This window comes from Stegodyphus dumicola, chromosome 3 (genome assembly GCF_044657685.1).
Source record: "Stegodyphus dumicola isolate Sdum_Otavi_A_Nest chromosome 3, ASM4465768v1".
Lineage (NCBI taxonomy): Eukaryota > Metazoa > Arthropoda > Arachnida > Araneae > Eresidae > Stegodyphus > Stegodyphus dumicola.
This window is the reverse complement of record NC_140770.1, coordinates 82806036-82826263: the sequence shown is the minus strand read 5'-3', so window position 1 is coordinate 82826263 and position 20228 is coordinate 82806036. Positions and strand designations below refer to the sequence as shown.

The 20228-nt window shown below is 33.1% G+C and overlaps 1 protein-coding gene across 2 annotated transcripts in view; it reads left to right on the top strand.

The window, feature by feature from the left end:
* Positions 1-20228, top strand: part of LOC118192373 (parathyroid hormone/parathyroid hormone-related peptide receptor-like) — a 193044-nt gene that overhangs the window by 54121 nt on the left and 118695 nt on the right. For both annotated transcript variants that reach the window (XM_085813034.1, XM_085813033.1), the window contains exon 2: positions 16570-16678. In XM_085813034.1, coding sequence (XP_085669160.1) covers positions 16570-16678 — 109 coding nt within the window. The remainder of the gene's footprint in view (positions 1-16569; positions 16679-20228) is intronic.

Here is a 20228-nt window from a genome sequence, read left to right as displayed (position 1 = left end):
AGATACTTATGATAAAGACAGAGAAAAGACAGCCTGCGTTACGCCAGATAATCTGCATGAATTTAACGTCATGCCATTTGGATTATGCAACATTTGAACGGATGAAGGACACGACACTAAGAGGCCCCAAATAGCATATTTATCTTTGCTATCTAGACGACATAATCGTGTACGTCACCTTAAAATTGACGTTTGTTTATTATTGCTAATGTTCCAAGTCTAGAATGCTCCAGATCGTTCAGCAAGTGCGTATAAGTGATTACTTATTCAATTCGAAAAGTCTTGAGTACTTTTCTATTCATTTGTCTTAACACGATAGTGCAGTTAACTTAAATTGCCACAAAATTCCAGTTTTCTGTAAGTAATATGTAATCCTTTTGTTAAATAAAAAAGATTTTATACTATGTAACAGATACTATTTATTCTATAACACACTCGTTGCACGTTTACAGCTTTAAAGTTGCAGATAAGCAGTAGGTATTGCGGTGCTCTAAGGAACAGAGCTGTTTTGATAATTATTGCAATTCAGAAAGTAACTATACTTCATTTACACACAGAGGTAAAAACTCGATTAATTATCTATGGTTACACTCGCAGGAATTTACAAATAAAACTCAAAGTTAAAAAAACCGCTGATTGTAGTTCGTTATTTGTAGTACTACTTAGAAACTGCGCTACTACTTGTTATATTATTTAGAAAATGTTTAATCAACACAGAATATTTAAATTTACAAGCACATCGATATGAGTACACATACAAAGCTTAGGCTTCAATCAAATGTTTTTTGCTTAGCAATAATCTTTAAAAAATAAAAAAAAAGTCATTGTTAAATTTTCCACCCGCTCGACAGTTTTTCATACTCGGCTTCAAGGGTTCGGTGAATCTCGAAACTCTAACATAGCCAATACTTGCTCTTTAAACACTGGCTACTTAGCCATTTAAATTCAATATTAATAGGCATTCTGATAAAGTCGATAGAAAAGTAGAAAGAAAAGAAAAGACAACTGAGCATTTAAAATACGTAGAAGGTATTAGGTTTCACAGGGTGAGAAGAATAAAAAACAGCCTATATGAGCAAGAATGATTTGAAGCCTTGATCTTTTATTTGCTAATTGCAGAGTTAACTAATTTAACGTAACACAGAGGGAAATGCAATATTTCCCTATATACTCTCTCATTTAAAGAGAAAATAGTGAGAAACATAAAACCCAATTGACCAAATTCTGGTAATGATGAATATTGATCCTCTACATTTTAGTCTGGAAGACATTGCAGAGACTATTTAGATTATTTTAGAGCTAAAATCTGAAAAATAAATGGTGCTGTCACCTAGATTCGAATCGCGGCTCTTCCACAGTCTAGCTGGGACTGCTAACAACTTATATCACAAGCAAGTACCGGGAAATACGACAGTTCTTCAAAAACATACATTACGATATTGATTTAAAAGCATTTAGTTTCGTAAAAAAGCTTTGTAACCTTAATTCTCTCATCAGAATTCTCTAACTACTTTTATTTGAAACTTAATTATGAGTGCTAACTTTAATACGGGAAAAGTGGTTTCATACGAAAAAAAAAAAAAAATTCAAGATTCATTGTGTGCTTATCTCTTGAATTAAGTAATGGCTACACACTAAATTATTCAGATATATGAAGAATAGAGTCAAATTTAATGCTCAAGATGGAGTATGTTGGCTCGACGGGCTGCTCTTTCGTTTACACAAAGGGACAAGTCAGAGGCCAATCTAATTATTTCACCCATCAAAGAGCTCTCTTTGTGGAGAATTAGTAAAATCTAATTACCTCTTGTAATTTGATTCTTCTTATTCCTCCTGCTTTTAGTTCTGCAGAAATCAGTAAACTTACCATGATTTCGTCCGTTACTATGATTTCACTGAAATCTTATTGTTCGTTATTATGAGTCACCGTGTAAATGGTTTAATTCAGTTATATTCTTGCAATTAATCCAACATATCTAACAAACATTATCTAGTATATTACGCAACAAGGGACGTTCTCTCATCTATTTAGTTACTGTTCCTGAAAATTTAATCTCGAGTGAGAAAGCGCACGAATATCGTTACGTATTATCGATTTATAAAGTTCTCTTGAATAAACAAAGCAGAAACCAGAACCTTAATTGCAGATTTAAGCAGTATCGACTTTTACAAATAAAGGTGGTCAGCTAAAGATAATTGAAGGAGAAAATACAAAGGATACAGCAGTTCTTGGTTATTGCGGAAAGAATATTATCATTTCAGCTTTCTAAACGATCAATGGGGTCGAAAATTGGTAACTCGAGAAGGTGTAACAGACAGAACTGCTAAATCGCTCTTAGAACAATAGCTAAGAGCAATAACTTTCTGAGAGATGAATTTGTACAAATAAATTAATATTTTATAAATTCCTACTCTGCTCAACTTCCCTTCAGTTCTCAAATAGTTCATCCGATTCACATGTTTTACGCAAATCTAATACATGCGAGAATAATCATTCAGTCTCTTAACTGCAACTTATGGTGAAAACTACTGATATTAGTTTCCTTCTTGAGGAAATGCTCCTCGCTTTAGGGGTGAGGGGATGGGAGGTGGTGCTCAATGCTTTGCTCACTGACCATGAACTGAGACCTTTGCCGAATAAGTGAAAATTAGCGATTATTAGAAAACTTCTGATAATCTAGTTGACTGTGTAGGAATAATAATTAACTGTTATTGGTTTTAGACCAATTCTTTAATTTGCTTGAAATGTAATGATTCTTAAAACTTTTGTGTTAGGCATTATTTTAAACTATGATTCAAATAAACTCAGCTAATGTTTGTTTATTTGGCAATGTGAAAACTATTTTTTATAACTTTTGTTTTAGGGTTTTCCTTATTTTCCATAACTGTATAAGTTATTTTAAGTTTGATACCTTTACTGAACTTCTCAACTTCCCCTCACATTTTCTCGCCAGGTTGTAAATTTAAAGTTAAGTGAAGTGAGTATTTAAACGGGTGAATCTCCGAGTTTATTCAGAGCGGATTTTTGCTAGTCAGCGCACTTTCGTTGCTATTTCGCTGTTATGCTAGTAAGCCTCTTGGCCATTCCGGATTACCATCACGCCTATTAGGTTATGTGAGTCAACCTGTTAGGCATATTTTAATGAGCTAATGCAGCACTACTGTTTTTTAGATTTTGATTTGAATTATTCTACGTTTTACTTTCACCTCAAGTGGACAGTGCCATTGTAAAAGCTCGAAGATCGTGCCTTTCTGTTAATTATTTGAAGTAAATAAAGACCTACTTTTCACCCTTCTTTTGTGCTAGTAATTATTCACGCCTATGCGAGAATTCGGCAGGTTCATCGTAGGATCTTATTTAGTTTATGTGGAATAGCAGAGACAGATCTTACACTTATATTATAAATTATAATAAATTTTATTATAGGACATCAGATTAAAATCCCGCTGACCATTAAATACTCAATTTAGAGTTGCAAACTCAACAAAATTTGTCTAAAGAATACTTAAAACTCTAAACTAACTGTCACAGAGGTAATATTTATTTTTCATAAAAAAAAAAAAAGGTGCGGGAGGTGAGGATACAGCTAGGTTAGGTTAGTTAGATTATGTAAATACAAGAAAGAAAAGGATTATCTGCCTAAAGAAAAGCTTGCCTTCATGGAGCAATTTCTAAGAAAATCTGGGTTATGTATGCGTTACACTGTAGAATTTTGCTATGTCTAAGAGTTTAATTCAATGTTCTTCAGACCCTACTAGACTGACAAGCGTTACGATGTAGTCTGAATTAAAATGACCGAGTCTTAAGAATATTGAAATAGCCTTTTTATTGAACTCTTGAAATTAATATAAGGCAGTGCTTGTGCTACAAACGAAACTCCACCACTTGCGGGTATTAAAAGTAATATAATATTGAAATTTTAAATTCAAGTAATGTGATCATAGACTGCAGAAAAAATATTCTGCTTGAGTTGGCTCAAGTAATTAACAGCGAGTATTTTAAGTCGGCTAGCGAAATGACTAAAGCCGGAATAAACTTTGGAAGAGTTGGTGATAGTACGTACTGCAAGAGAGTTTTCCAGAAGCTCTAGCTCTAAGACATTCAAATCCTCGGTTTAAACACTCAGCAACTCATTTGCACTGTGGTGAGGACAAAGAAAAGAAGTTAAAGTATAATCAAACCATAAAATCTTGTTAAATAACATAAATCGTACAGCACATGAAAAAAAAAAAAAAAAAAAAAAAAAACATGAAAACCAATCATGTAGGCGGCTTGTTCGCCTGGGATCAAACCCGGGTCAATCCCAGAAGATCGCGGTCTTAATCACTCGGCCAGTGCGGTGGGAGCTGGGGAAGGACAAAGAATTCATTATACACAACAGCATTGCACAACAAACCACTACAGTTCCAGATTATAGACAATGTATCGAATTTCATGGATAATGTTATAAGGTTTTATATCAGTTAATTCAGTTGTTCTATTAACTTAGCTTTAGTTTCACTTCTTTTTTCATAAACTCCCATTGGGATGCAAATTATAGACTGCTATATTAGAAAAGGAATTTCAAGACTAATTTTCGCCATCCGACTTGCTTCATAACCATGGGAACGACAGCTGCGGCAGATGGTTTGAGTTGCCTAATTTTTTTTCTTTCGTTTCAGTTTCGTTTAGCGTATTTCGCTTCATGAAAAATGTGTGAATGCAGGCTCACTTCAAATACAATCTCAAATGGGAAGGAGAAAATAAGTTTCGTGTGATGATGACGACACGCTTTACAATCACAGATGGGGGAGGGTGTCAATAGAATTAAATGCATATTTTAAGCAAATAGATTATAGTTAAAGTATAAATAAACTTAGATTTCTTGAATTTTCAGAAAATGCTTGATTACTTCAGGTTGACCGGAGCTCTGCTTAGCTATACTACTGTTGAATTTTAAAGTTAACATATCGGCTTCAGTTAGCCGCTGTGTCTTCGCGAACACTTAGAGGGACCCAAGGTTTGGTAAGGGATAAATACTTTATGTTTCGCAGTTAGTTAGAAGTTAGAAAGTAGAGGCCTTTTCATAGAAGGCATATGGCACAAAATGTCAAACTCTACGATTACTTTGATATGGTTTGGTAGTTTAAATATTTATAATTATACTACATTCTAGACATTATTTAGAATTACCTAATTAGTATAAATAAAGGCATTTCAAATTAACTTAGTTTTTTTATGTTAGAAGCATTGGTAGACTTGTCTTTCCATTTTCACCTTGTTGTACATATTTTTAAGTTATACTACCAGATTATTTCTGAAAGACAGAAACAGCAAAATCTACAGTTCCGATAACTATTAACAGTCTTGCAGGAGATAATCTTTAATTATAAAAATTGGCAGATTTTTAGTTCTTGGAATTGCTGGGAGAATGATTTATATTTTTATTTATAAATGTACATTACCTGTTGAGTATGCGAAAAAAAGTGAGCGATTTAAAAACTGGTGTTTTTATTCCTTAATTACGTACATTCGCGTTTTAATAATACATTTATTTCACATAGTTTTTAGCATTTCGTTGTTTGTAATCAATACATTCTAACGCTATATTGTCTTACGTTTTCGTCTACAAATAAACGTCTATGCAGTTCTTCAGCAACGAGTTTGCTATGTTTTTCGATACTTTTTTTTTGTACTTATTTTAATATTTATTCTTATTTTCCTCTTTCTGACACTTGTAAATTCCGTGATCCCTTACCTATCAAAACAGCGCTTGCATCTGCATTAGAGAAATAAAGTTTAGAAGTAAAGTAAAAGAAAGAATTTAATGGCCTTAATAACCTGCATATTATTTTGGTACATCATGATAATTAAATTACTTTGGTTTTTAAAATTATTTTTATTTTGCAATATTTATTTACAATCATATTAAAAATTCTGCTTCCTAACAATAAAAAAAATCTGTGAATTGTGAAAATATAACAACAACAACAAAAATTTTTTTAATTACACAGTTTTAGTTAAATGTGCAAGGAAATAAAAAAAAATCCGTATCCCAAATAACGTTTTTAGTCATATACTCGTATAACTAAAATAAAATAGTTGGGCTAATAACAATGAGGAATTTTAAACCAAAGTTGGCAAAGAGAAATTTAAGTAAATTGAATGTAATGACTCTTGCATATCATTTCTATACTTGCATTATTACTCCTATTGTTCCTTTAATTCTACTATGCCCAAATACAATTTATAGATAGACTGCCTAAGATTTTATTTTAATTCAGATATGACCAAAAATGTTCTGATAATTACAAAAATAATTTTTTGATTTTCACTGCAATCGACTAAAACCGGCGAATTAAAACATTTTTGTAAGGATCTTGTTTTACAGTTTTTAGTCAATAGAAAGTGGTAAAGTAGAAAAGAATCAAAACCAATTCCACAGAAGATAGGAAAATCAGTGCAGCAACAGTTATCTCTCTCTCACTTTAAAAAAAGTGGGCATTTTGCGTCGAAAACTTTAAATGCCCGTTTCACTTTTCAAATTGTTGCCACCAAATATTATCCCCTTGTGTTATATTTAAAGAAATTAAATAATGAAGAATCAGCATAAATGTATGTATGTTTCTCGCAGTGTGATAAAACAACGGTACCTAAAGCGATCAAATTTTAAATTACGTAAGTCTCCGCCTGAGTATGGGCATTTGGAAGGCCACATTTGGAATTTGTTTTACTATCTATTTCATATTTTGTAAAGCATGAGTTTTTGATTAAGTAATTCAACGATTTCAAAGCGAGCCATGGCAACACTGTTGGGAAAAAAAATATCTCCAGAGCGCGAGACTGTGTGTCGGAAATTCTAAAAATATTCTTAAATTCTTAAGATATTCTTTAATATTCTTTTAAATACTTTGTGATCTTGCTTTTGAATTGAATTTTATGCTTTAAATGTGAAGAAGATGATATTTAATAAATAAAATAAGACACAAAACATTAAAGATATGCCCCTTTGGACGTAATAATAAAATCTGAAAGCTTTCAGATATTTTTTATGTTTATTTTACTTTTTTTATTTTATTTTATTTTATTTATTTATTTTTACGGTTTATCGATTAAACCGATAGCGTTCAGTTCATAATAATTCATGTTTGCTTTAGAATTATGATATCATGCTCACTTAAAATCCTGCGATTCTCAGCTATGAAGGAATGATTATAAGACTCTCTTATAATAAAAAAAGATAATTTTTTAGTAACCGAAAACTTTGGAAGAGGAGGGAAAGAATAAATGTTTCATGTAAAAGATTTAGGGAAATTGTGAAGATAAAAATTCTGAGATGTTTTAACTGATCGTTAAACAAAAGAAGAAGCGAAAAATATTAAGCTAAATTATTAAAAAAAATCTATATCGAAATTTGAAAACATTCTTAGTAGTATTGCATCGGCATCACAAAAAATTGGTTCCGAGAAAGAGTGTTAGTTCAAGATTTGACTCATGCAAAGCAATAAATAAGCAAATACAGAAATCAAACGAACTAAAAATGCGTAAAAATGAAAAAGGTGGGGCTTTTGACCGTTAGTAAGTGGATCCCATAAGGATCTGCTGATATAATAATAATAATTTAATATTGTCTATACCTTCATAGGAAATAATGGTGGTCCCCTATTACGGGCCTCCAAAATAAAATGACCACAGCTTCTGGCCTTAGTAGCTTAATACTTTCATATCGGGTCAAAGCCTAAAATGCCTAGTGTCCACCAAATAATAATAATAATAATCTGAAAGAATAACAGTAAAAAGAAAGAAAACAGTAAAAGAAACAATGAAAATCGAAAACTTTCTTGTGTTACCTTTATTTATTAAATATCACGTTCTTCGCACTTAAACCATAAAATTCAGTTCAACAACAATATCGCAAAATAATTTTAAACTGAGCATATCTTTAGAATTTCTGATACACAGTGTGGTGTAGTGGCCGAAACCGCTATGCAAAACATGGGTTGTGACATCAGGTTGAAAACAAAACACAGCATAATAAAATTTATTGAATGCTAAAAAAAATGGCTACATACAATTCTGAAGAGAGAAACTTATCTATCTCAAAAATCAAATTCTATACATATTATGTGCGAGAGCAATTCGTGGCTCTCGAGCTTGCGTTTTTAACATTGCCAACGATTTAATTATTTTAATAAAGATTATTTTAACAACTATTGAAAACGTGTTTGTAAGTTAAAAAAAATAATAATTTTCAGCTTATTCTCACGAGACATCCTTGTCCATATAAATCTTCAGTCTCTTCTTCTTTTATGTAACCTATCACAACAGTCTCACGCGTTGGAGATAAAAATGGTTTTTCTGTACAACGTTGCCATTTCTCGCTTTGAAATTCTTGAGTTTGTTAATCAAAAATTCGTTAAAGTTTTACAAAATATGAAATCGATAATAAAACAAATTTCAAATTTCAAATTTGGTCTTTCAGATGCCCATATTTGCAGTAGGATTACGTCATTCAAAATTGGATGGCTCTAGGTACCATTGTTTTATCACAATGCGAGAAATATGTATACATTTATGCGGTTTCTTCATTATTTAATTCTTCAAATATAATACAGGGCGATAATATTTAGTGGCAACAATTTAAAAAGTGAAACGGTCATTTAGAGTGATTCGACACAAAATCTCAAAACGAAAAGAATAGTCCCTCAGGGACAAAACCCCTTCAAACAATTTTTTTATCAAAGTATGTAATATATGGAATTAAAAATACCTTTCATTAATTCAAATAATACCCCAGATGTTCATAATTATAAATTGCATTACATATTAAATGCACTTCAAATCGTACTAGTTAAATGTACACCATATCCAACTAGGATGATTTGTAATACTTGCATATCGGGTTTAAAGTTCATTGATTACAGCCAACAAGATTTAAGTTACTTATTAGCTGAATAGGTTGATTTGAATTAAAGTAAACCATATGTGGTCTATCGGTCAAGGAAAGGAGATGTTTTCGTGGATAATGTCTTAATGAAAACTGGCCTATATTTGCACTACACGTGGAAAAAATTACAAAAACCCCCTCTACAACCGGCCCATTCATCCGTTATGTAACAATATAGACAATATGTGTTTAAACACATATAATTTGCATTACTATAATACAGTTACGAACAACATTAACGTCCATTCTGTGAATTAAATTATCGTAGCTTGTGCTTGGAATCATATTTGATTTTTGCTGTACCACTTGCGCATCTGGAAGATAGTTCTAACCGTAACATAGAAGAGCGAAGGTACCCCTAAATACTATGAAAATAAGCAACAAAACATTGAAAAGAAAGATGTCAGGAAGAAATCGTAAATTTAAATTCCTCGAGAATACTTATCTGCTTCTGTGGTCTCATTATGACTGCTGCAACAGCATTATAAACTTCCGTTCCACAGAATCCAATTAAGTCCAAATATTTTCCACAAGGATTATTTTATTTTGGGCAGAATAAAAGAAAACTGTCATCGGCATCATTCTTCTTGACAAATGAGCTTTCCGAAGAATTAACTAAGATCATTCTGTACTGTAAACTATTGGTCATCAAGTTTTTTGTCCTTGACTGGCAGTAATAATACCAATTTGTATCTTGAAAATCTATTTTTAGTATAGTTATTGTTCGATTTCAGGAACTCATGTGTCCTCACGCATCTGATTTTACGTTAGTTTTCCTCCACATCAAACAAAACATCTATCCTTTACAATACTCGCAATAAGATTTTCGGCAAAGCCGCTTTCAAAATGATGTGTGAGTTGTGTCCATTTTTTTGCAGGCTATGAGCTATTTCTTACGGCTGGATATCCGTAATAAGCAGTAATTTAATAAATCGTCCGTAATAAGCAGTACAGATATATTTCTTGAGGATAAATATACCGCTTGGCATCCAAATGTAATTTATCTATATTTAGTAGTTCTCCGAATTCTATTGTATACTCAAAATTAGAGCATGGTGAGCTTCCTTCGTACTTCCTCAAGCATAAAGGACCTCCATAAAGCAGACAAAACCTCCTTCCTCTCCATAAAGCAGTCCATAAAGCAGACAAAACCTCCTTCCTCTCCATAAAGCAGTCCATAAAGCAGACAAAACCAATAAATTACCTGTCAGGAATCATGTAGATTTTCCATCTCACACTAATATTTCCAATGCCAGCGCAATTATAAGCGCCTTAGTCATAACCATGGAATCAATTAATGGCAGACGTGTTCCAATTTGCTTGTTACTGAGCGTCTCTGTTAACACAACTGCTGCTTGACTTTTGATACATCTGTGGTTAGAAAAAAAAATCCTAATTTATTTCTCTGCGGAAGACTGGCAATTTACGATGATCATACCTGTTTGTAATAAGCTGAATAATTTTTTGGAGTTTTTGAAAAGTTCTTTCATAATCTGCGCTGCTTGCGTAGACAATTATGACGCTTATAGATATCATCAAATTAATAGAAACATCAGTTCGCAGAGGGAGCACCAGTTCGTTGTTAGTTCAGAGCGAACTTCGGAGTATTGAGATCTCCATAAGAGCTTCGCTTTTCAGATGCGAGCTGCATTGCCTTGTGTTTAACATTCTTAGAAGTTTGAAGTGTAACTACTGATTGTCATACTCAGAAGAATGCTTTTGTGAAAGAGCTGTAGGAGGGCTTTTTACAGTTCCAGAACTGTAAAATATTTGTTTCGGTAAAATAAATTTTATCAAGTTGTCATCGGTTCTGTATGCATTTAATCCATTACGAACCCGTAAGCGCTTAACAGTATGTATCTCTGAATATATGTTTTTTCACAATAGGAAATTAATACAAAAAAGAACCTATATGACCGACGAGCATCTACAATCCATGCTGAAGATAATTTCTACTACGTTTTCTCTCAATGCACAGACATGATACAAATAAATTTTGTATTTACATATAAACATGTATATTTTAAATTATGCGTCGAAGGAAAATTTGATAAATAAGAGAAAGAGAATAGGTTGTCATTATTTATTGTCAAATTTTGTCCCACTTGGAAAGTTTTCACAATTGGTTTAGTTTTAATTTAAATGAAAGTAATTTATTTAATGTTTAATTAAACATGCTAGAACTATTTATATTGAAAGAAATTTCAGTCTGAAAATTTAAGACACAGCTGTCAATATACACTCATGTCCATTCCCCCTGGAATTTCCCCCCTGGAGCAAATTACGAAAAAAAAAAAAACTATTTACAAAAAACCAATATTACATGGTTGGTATGATTGTTAATACATTGTATGGCTCCCAGACGATGCAATACAGTCCGTACAACGCCTAGGCATGCTGAGTATAAAATTATCGATCTGATCTTGGGGGATATTACACCACTCAAAAGGCAATGCTCTCCGAAGTTCCGGTAGACATGTAGGACGAGGTTGACGGGCTGTAACTCGTCGGCCAAGCATATCCCACACGTGCTTTACTGGACTCAAGTCCGGTGAGAATGCTGGCTAGTCCATACAGGTGATATCCTCCGATTGAAGGCATTCGCTTACGATGTTTGCACGGTGAGGACGGGCGTTGTTATCCATAAACACAAATTGTGCGCCCATGGCGCCCCGAAACAAACGTACATGTTGTTCCAGAATGACGTCCCGATAGATTTGGCTTGTCATGGTTCCAATTTGAACATGCAGGTCAGCTCTGGAACCCAGAATAATTCCACCCCAAACGAGCACTCCTGCACCACCGTAACGGTGTCGTTCAATGATGTTTTCTTGGTGGTAACGGGTACCTGGAGCTCTCCATATGAAAGTCCGGCGAGAATCTGACTGCAAGCTAAACCTGGACTCGTCAGAAAACCTCACACAAGCCCACTGTTGCGGTGTCCACAATGCATGCTCTCTACTCCAGGCTAACCTCAGGCGACAGGGAGTTGCAGTAAGTGGAACGCATCTGACAGGTCTACGAGCATATAGACCAATCTGCCCTAAGAGTCTGTACACGGTCTGCCTGAAATTGTCGTACCAGTGGCTGAAGAGAGTTGACGAGATAGGTCTGAGGCTGTGCTCCGCCTGTTTCGTTTGGCAGTAACTGCCAAATACCGGTCCTCATTCGGTGTTGTAACTCTGGGGCGACCTGTGCTGTAACGTCTACTCACATTACCATCATCTTTTAATCGTTGCCAAAGCCTGGAGATGACACTCTGGGCAATTCCAAGTTCGTCTGATACTTCCAGTTGGGTACGCCCACATTCCAGACGGCCGATAATTCTTCCACGTAAAAAAATCATCCAAATGCGTCCTTTGTGTCATAACTATTCGGTTATTGCACTGAAATGCTTATAAAGCGCCTGCGAACAATTTTACTTCTTTGCCTGTATTCCTTATATATCACTCTCTTACACTCTCGTCATTGTAACGTACCATCGGTGTCATCTGGTTACTTCCTGAAATTTGCATATGATTATTGAAAATGTGTGTAGTGATTTTACAGGTGATATATTTATTTTAGAGTTCGATTTCCGCGTGACTCCGAGTTATCCTTAATTTATGGACATGAGTGTATTTGAATTATAATGTGTAATCCTCAAAATTGTCTTGCAGGTATTATATTCTAAATTCCAGGTAGAAAATAAATTTTTTCGCTAGCGTTACCATGATTATTGTTTACTTATGTTTTGATAAATACCGACGGAGCAAATTTTTTTATTTCTATTTTTATAATAGAATCTTTCATTTTGAATAAAAAAATTATTTTGTCCGTTCGACGGCTTTTAGATTTAGATCGTGCCTTCGGCCCGCATACATTTTGAGTGTGAGACAACTGGAGTAGTGATTAAAGATGCTATAAAGAGGATACGTTCGGCATTTACTTTCATTATTATTACAAATTCACGGACGTTCGTATCAGTAACAAAAATACGGTATAATTTCACCTGAGGAACACAGGTGAAATTTGTGATAATTGATGTTTGATATCATAATTAAATCGAGTTTTTACCTACTTGGTAAAATTTCCAGTCGATAATTTTTATAGTAAATCTGCTGATATATATATGCATACACTGTCTAATCATGAAAATGTTATATATTAGTAAAAATTAGTGTTATAGTTATAGATGAGCTTCTTTAATTACCTGTTAGCTTAGTTTGTTAAATATCTTTAGATTAAGTTGCCGCTGAAAGGTAATATAAATATGTTATTTAGAACAACATCAATAATCGTGGTACAGTACTGTTGTTGCAACAAATTCTGATAAATTTGTGCCGGCTTGGTATAACGCAAATAAAATATTATGATATCTTTCTAAAATGCATCATAGTTCCTGTTGTTTGCTCTTATTGTTAATGAATGGTTAATAATACTTTGCAAACAAATGCAGAAAATCTCGGAAAAAATATCTGTAAATTAAGAAACTTTACTAAGAATTAAACTTGTTTCACAGCGTCGTAAAGTGGCGACACAGTTTCATTTTCTTCTAGTCTTTCTAGGCTCGTGTTTTGTCATCACAAGCTGTCGGCTTTGATGAAGGAGGCACTACGAAAACAAAACGCTTCGGGGTCGAAAAAACAAGACGAGAAGCATCTGGTGGACTATTTTAAGAATAGGGTGAATAAGAAGTGACAATCCTTTCGCTGCTTGTTTATGATGAACTAAATTTCCTAAACACAATTTTTTTTTATCATTTGTTCCTTTTCAAAATTTTAAGTCTTTTGAGTCGTATGCTTAATTACAGTAAAGCTCTAAATAAGATCCATAATGTTAAGAGTTCATTAAGAAGGAACTCTTACAAAGAAGCCCACCAGTGACCGAGTGGTTAAAACTGCCGAGCACGTGTTAGTTCAGCTAGACTTCTCATCCTGGCAAATGAACTAGATATATAGTATATGAGAGTTATGATTTTCTCTATGTGTAATGTGAATTTCAGCCGGTTGCCTTGAAAAATGTCCTTCACGAAAGTATCATTACATTAATCAGAAAGCTCTCCCATAATCTGTCATAAGTAAAGTAAACTTGTGAGGATTTTTCTATTTGTGTTTGAATAATAGTTAATTTTCAGTTAAAGTAACTTTTCTGTCGCTCTCCCTTACACCCACACTTTTCATGCTAGAATGTAAATGAGACGGCGAAGGTTTATTCAGATTGAGTGAGAAAGAAGTACTATTTAAGAGAAGGTGAAGTTAATTTTAGAACGTGTTCTGCCTACCTGAGGTTGCATTGTTGCCGAGACTAAATAGCACCTTGATTCTGTGGCGTTGAATGCTTCTAGCCAATGGGATTGTATTATCGGTTTTCTACAAACCAAAGCCTTTCTGCATATTACTTTATTTTGTGAGTCTTTAGGCTTAACCTAACTTTTTATTTAATTTTAGTTCAACGTTACTTGTTTAATTTAAGCCAGAAGCGTTGGCTTATGTAAACCCCAAAGTGGGTTACTGTTATTTCTTTGTGTTCAAATAAAAGGACTATTTACATACTTCTTCTGACTTTGACAGTCTACAGTTTAAAACAAGAGTTTTATTCCTGTATAATCTTTCTAGAGCTCATGAATTTATGCTACCAAAAAAAAGTGAGACTCTATAAACTACCAAAAGTTTATAAAGCTGGTTAATGAAAACAATATCGTAGTTTATAAACCTTTAAGAACTACCAGAAACACTAAAACAGAGCACTCAGCTTTTTAAAATTATCTGTAAGACATTTATTTAGCCTGTTCCTGATTTAAGCGGATTTAACTCAATTTACGGAGAACCTCCATAACAAACTGCTTAAAAAATTCTGGCCATTTTCTATGATTAACAGATATTGCTAGTTACAGCTCAATTAAACGCATTCATATGGATTAATTTATCACGGAGTTAACAATTAACAAAGCAACCAGTACATGATAGTTCCAAACTGCATCAGTTATACTTGAAAACTATCGAAAACTTCCGAAAATTTCTTGTTTCCGTGAGTATGGATTTCTTGCAACTCGACACATGTCAATAGCTCGATCGTAAGACTTCAAGACATTGGCCAATCGATTGAAATCTGAAAGATTTTCATCTTAGGTCAAAATAAATAAAGTTTTAAAATAAAATTTTGTTTACACTCATCTGTATTTTAAATATTGCAAATTAGTAAAATTTCATAAAACTGCCGATTCTCTGTATCATAAGATTAAAACCTCTTAAGCGAGAAAAGAAGCAGGAATGAAATGTATCTGCGCTTTTTTTTTTTTTTTTGTGTGTGTGATTAAAAATTTTAGAATAACCATTTTAAAATTTGTGGGCTGTTATGTTGGGTTGCGCTTTAATGTATTTATCAGGTAGAAAACATTGTTATTACGCGAAACGTAAAATCCTTACTCATCATCCTCATGTCTTTGCACATAGCCAGTTTTGAGAGTATTTCCTCTGGCAAGCATTAAAATCTTTCATATTTAATCAATCTGTAATTGCTTGAAAAATTAAAGGATTTAACTAACTTTTTAATAACTTAAATCTGTATCGTGTATTTTTTTCCCAAACTTTTAACGTTCACATAAGCACGGATTGCTATTTTGGTAAAAAAAATACTGAGGAAACGTTTTCTATAAATTACTGAAATTATTGGGGATAAATCATTACAATAATGCTTTTTCTAATTTAGAAGTAAACGGTATTAAAAAAAATTAATTGCTAAGTCAGTGGGAATAGGAAACTGAAAACATACAAATTTAACTATATTTGACGGTGCAGTGCTGTTTTGGAGATCTCACAAAATTTAATGTTTCGGAAAAACAGATCGCTGTGTACTTGGGAACATTAGCGAAACAAAATTACAAAAAAGATATGGAGAAGAATACAAGTGCTTTTTTAATATGTCACATAATAGGTATTTAATAATTAAATTAACTCTTCAAAACAGAGCTAATACGTTTTTAATATGTTATGTGGCATATACTAGGTTTTTAATATACTAAACAAGTGTTTATTTAATGTACTATGTGACTTACCTGATGCCTTTTAAGAGAAAACAGGTCACTATATACTTGGGGACAATAGCGAAAATAAATTACAGAAAGCTATGGAGAAGAATGCAAATGTTTCTTCAATATATCTCGTAAACCATAATTAATAATTAATATTTAAATTATATCACCAAAACAGCGCTAACTCGCTGTTAGCGTATATATATTTGAGAAAAATTGCGAATTCAAAGTTAGAATGCAAGAAATACTGAACATTTTCAGAAGTGTTTGTCTCGAGAGAATTCACTATGCATATCCAATAAGTAGTTGCATTCTGTAACAGTAGCTGTATTTTCAAGTTGCCAAATAATTTTTTCGCAAATTCGGAGCAGTACCATATTTAATAAATGATGTTTCTAATGACAGATATTACATACCTCAACACAAGTTACATGATTTTCGTTTGATACTTTAAATATCAGTCTTCATAGGAAACTTGAAGTGTCCCCTTATAAATTCTTGTGGGTCACCTTATAAATTCTTCCCTGGGTTCTACTGTAAAGAGTGCGTGCAGGACGCCCTCATTCACACAAACAAAAGCTAACTTGTAGACTTTAAGTATGCCTAATGCTGATCTGTTTTTCTTTCCAGAATAGTTCACCGGTTCAGCCCTCCAAAGAGCGACAGCTATCGCTGTTGCAAGACTGGCGGGACAAGTGTTTGCTTTCCATGAACGACTCCTTGATTTCTGACGGTGATGGTAAGTCTTGCTCTGGACACGAGCTATTGTTACGTTTTTTACTAACCTGAGTCTAAATAACTCTTCTTGACTTGCTAAAAGAATTCTATTATTTCATCAAATAAAGATTTTTACTGAGTTAAAAAGAACTTCTAATGTTTCTTTTTGTGTTCTGAATAAAATTTATCCATTAGCATTTTTATCGAGGTTAGAAACGTCTTTAGCGGAGTGCTTTCCAAATTTTTGAGGACGTTATGTTGTAACTGTAATATTTTCTCTCCTCCTCCCTGAATCTTCTTCTTTAAAATTGGGGAAGAACTGAACAGTCAGTGCGGCGGTACACTGCATACCTGTACGACCCAATGGTGAAATTCTGGTTTCCCGCCCACTTCTACTTGTACCTATAAGCTGTAATTTAAATATTTTATGGTCTGATGATCTTGCTGTAACCACCTTAACGTATTAATTTTATCGAAATTCATCATGAAATTACGAAAGGATTAATGGAAAAAAAGCAATGTCTAATAGTGCCAGTCATAGTCAAATAGTTCCAGCTATTCTAAGACGACCGCGCATACTGACGCTGATCAGCAAGAAAGGCAATCAATATCAATTATATACATCAATTACTGCAAGTCAAGCAGAACACAAAAATGAAGTTACAAACAGTTCAATCAAAATTACCAAAAATGTATTTACGTTATAGTTTGTGTTTTTTATTATGACTTGTCTGACAGTAACATCAGAACAAGCCTACGAAATTCATAGTGGGAAGGACTGCAAGATTGCGCCAATCGTTAGCAAGAGCCTTAAGTAGCATACAGGTGCCAGTACGACTTTGCTCATTTCCGCCCCCAATTTTGATGGACAGCACCTCGGGAGGGGGACGAGTCCGAGGATTTCCCATCCCTCTTTCCCTACTACCAATCTCTCGAGGGGACTTTCGGCTCACCTCATATTTAGAATGCCCCCATGTCACATGAACACTATACATTTACAAATATTCATGCCTTCTCCGGGTTTTGAACTCAAGCACTTCGGTACCGCAGTGGGCTCTTCTAACCACTATACCGTCTGAGTGACTTGCTACAGTTTGTGGCAAATCGTAAGAATAATGTAGAGAACTATACAGAAATCTCACTAATTGAGATAAAAATTCACCGCAGTCTATTAGAGTAGACAAAGCCTGAGTGGACAATAGCGTGGAATTTCCCTTTAAATTAACGTTAATTTTTACTTACCCCTTGCCAGGATGTTGGAGCCATTGCTGATAACAGCGCATGAAATGGCTGAGGATAAAAAATTTCATACGCTTCACTAACGTAAGTTGGAGTTACCTCGTTACCTAACTTAAATAAACTTAACTTGCATAAACTTTTGAAATGGGCGAAGTTTTTAAATTTTTTGTTTGTTAATTTTAATTAATGTAATTTATTGATGAAAGAGGAATTTATTATTTATAATAATTTGACTTTATTAGGTAAAGAATTCCTCGTAATGCTAATATGTATAATTGAAGACTGTATTTTCAGTTTATTTTCTTCATACCAAAAATATAGGAATATTATATAACTGTCATAACATTATGTTACACTTATAGAGTTTGACTTAATTTGGTAGCATTAACTAGTATCCAAACTCCTACAGACTTAGAGAGAATTATCTTTGGTCTGAAATTAACTTCAGAGACTTAAGAAGGCTAAATAACGTTTTTATTAAATCAGAACTTGAACATAAAAAGGACGTCTTTGCTTACATAAGCAGCCACCACTTGTGGCGATGTAACTTAAAGTTACAGGCAAAAGTTAAACGAAGCCTGGTAATAAAAGATTACACACTGATTTTAAACTAAGCTGGCTTAGAACTTCTCATCAGCGTAACAATTAAATTTCGACAGAAATAACACAAAGCCGAAGAATTACAGTCTTATTAGAGCTGGTTAAACCTTATGAAGTGGTCTCGATAGGCAAAGACACGTTCTATTTTACAGTTCCAAAGCCTCGACTTAAATATTCCCTGAAAACGGAAAGGAGAAGTGATAATAAAAGCTCTAAATTTATGAATAACTGATTAATGTAAAATAACACTAACCATACGCACTTATGCCATTTGTCATCTAAGCACCATGAAACATGCACAATCGCACATTTTTAGTTGTCTGTTTAAGCAATCTTTTAAAAATACCAGTTGATACGTTGTATTTATGTCATATTGCTTTGTGGTGCATCAATCAATAAAATTTTGATTTTCGATAATCAAATGCAATTTACTTTGTGGACCCCATCGCAGTTTCTTTTTGAGATAATTACAGTTTAATTTTATTCTCGATAGTTTTTACATACTGCGAAGAATTTTGTCTCTTTACATTTTCCTTAAAGGCAATCTTTACTGAAAAGTTGAACTTCGTCAAGTAGAAATTGAAGGTAATAATAAATAATTTCGAGCAACCGAAAATTCGAATTAACTTCCGAACTTTAAAAAATTGCTGTCTAAAAACGTCTAAGATTCTGTGTGGGGTTGCATTTAAATATATTTAGCAACCCGAGCCGTACATATTGATATAACTAATTATTACGTACATAATGCAATAATAATTTTGATGCAAAAAAGTAATTACAATTTAAAAAAGATTTTAATCTTATATTTGCATTAAAAAGTGCTGAATATGCTAACGAAAGGTATTGGCGCAAAATACTAGAAAGTGTTTGATCAAGAAAATCAACTGTTATACTACAATCAAAAGTTTCTGATCGTGAAAATCGTGGTGTCGTCGAAACTCAGTTATCCCAATTATTTGTCAATATTTTTACCATCAGTTCTACTATCCTTCACTCACTGAGAAGAATATGATGAACAAAAAGACTCCGTTAAAATATTTAAAAAGGGTAATTTAAAACATAGATTACATTTTTGAATAAAATACATTTTTTGTGCCATGTCTTATTTTGTGCCGTATTCGGAATAAAAGACTAAGATACTATCCTTTGTTTGATATATCATCATTCTGTGAAATAAAAACAAACGCACCAAAAAAAGTCCATTTAAATTTGCTGGTTAAATTTTGTAATTATCTTTATGAAATTCTATATGAAATATTAATTTCGTTATGAAAATTCTTTATTAAAAAAACCGCAGAAGAGTTTGTAAGTCTCTTAGTAGTACGCATTGCCTGTATCGCATTTTTATTTACTCTTCGGCTGTTATCATAATTAAAAAATACACAGCCACATTTTATTTTAATTAAAATTTAGCACAATTAAAATTTAACACATTCTTGAACAAAAGATATTTAATAATCATTGAGCTTTGTAAGAGACTACTTTGTATTTACTTCAGATATTGCATTTCTACTATGCATAAAAAAACTAAACAAGCTAAGGAGTTATAATGTGATCAGTTTTCAGATCTAATCTTGATTTTTTTAGAAATACTTGATACTAAAGATGGATCTTTATATCTGAAGATGATCTAAAGATGGCTACCGCACGTAGCTATGTTTATGATAGCAGTAGGATATGATATACAGAGATTCTTTTACTCTAATGAGGACTAATGAATTATCGAGATCCTA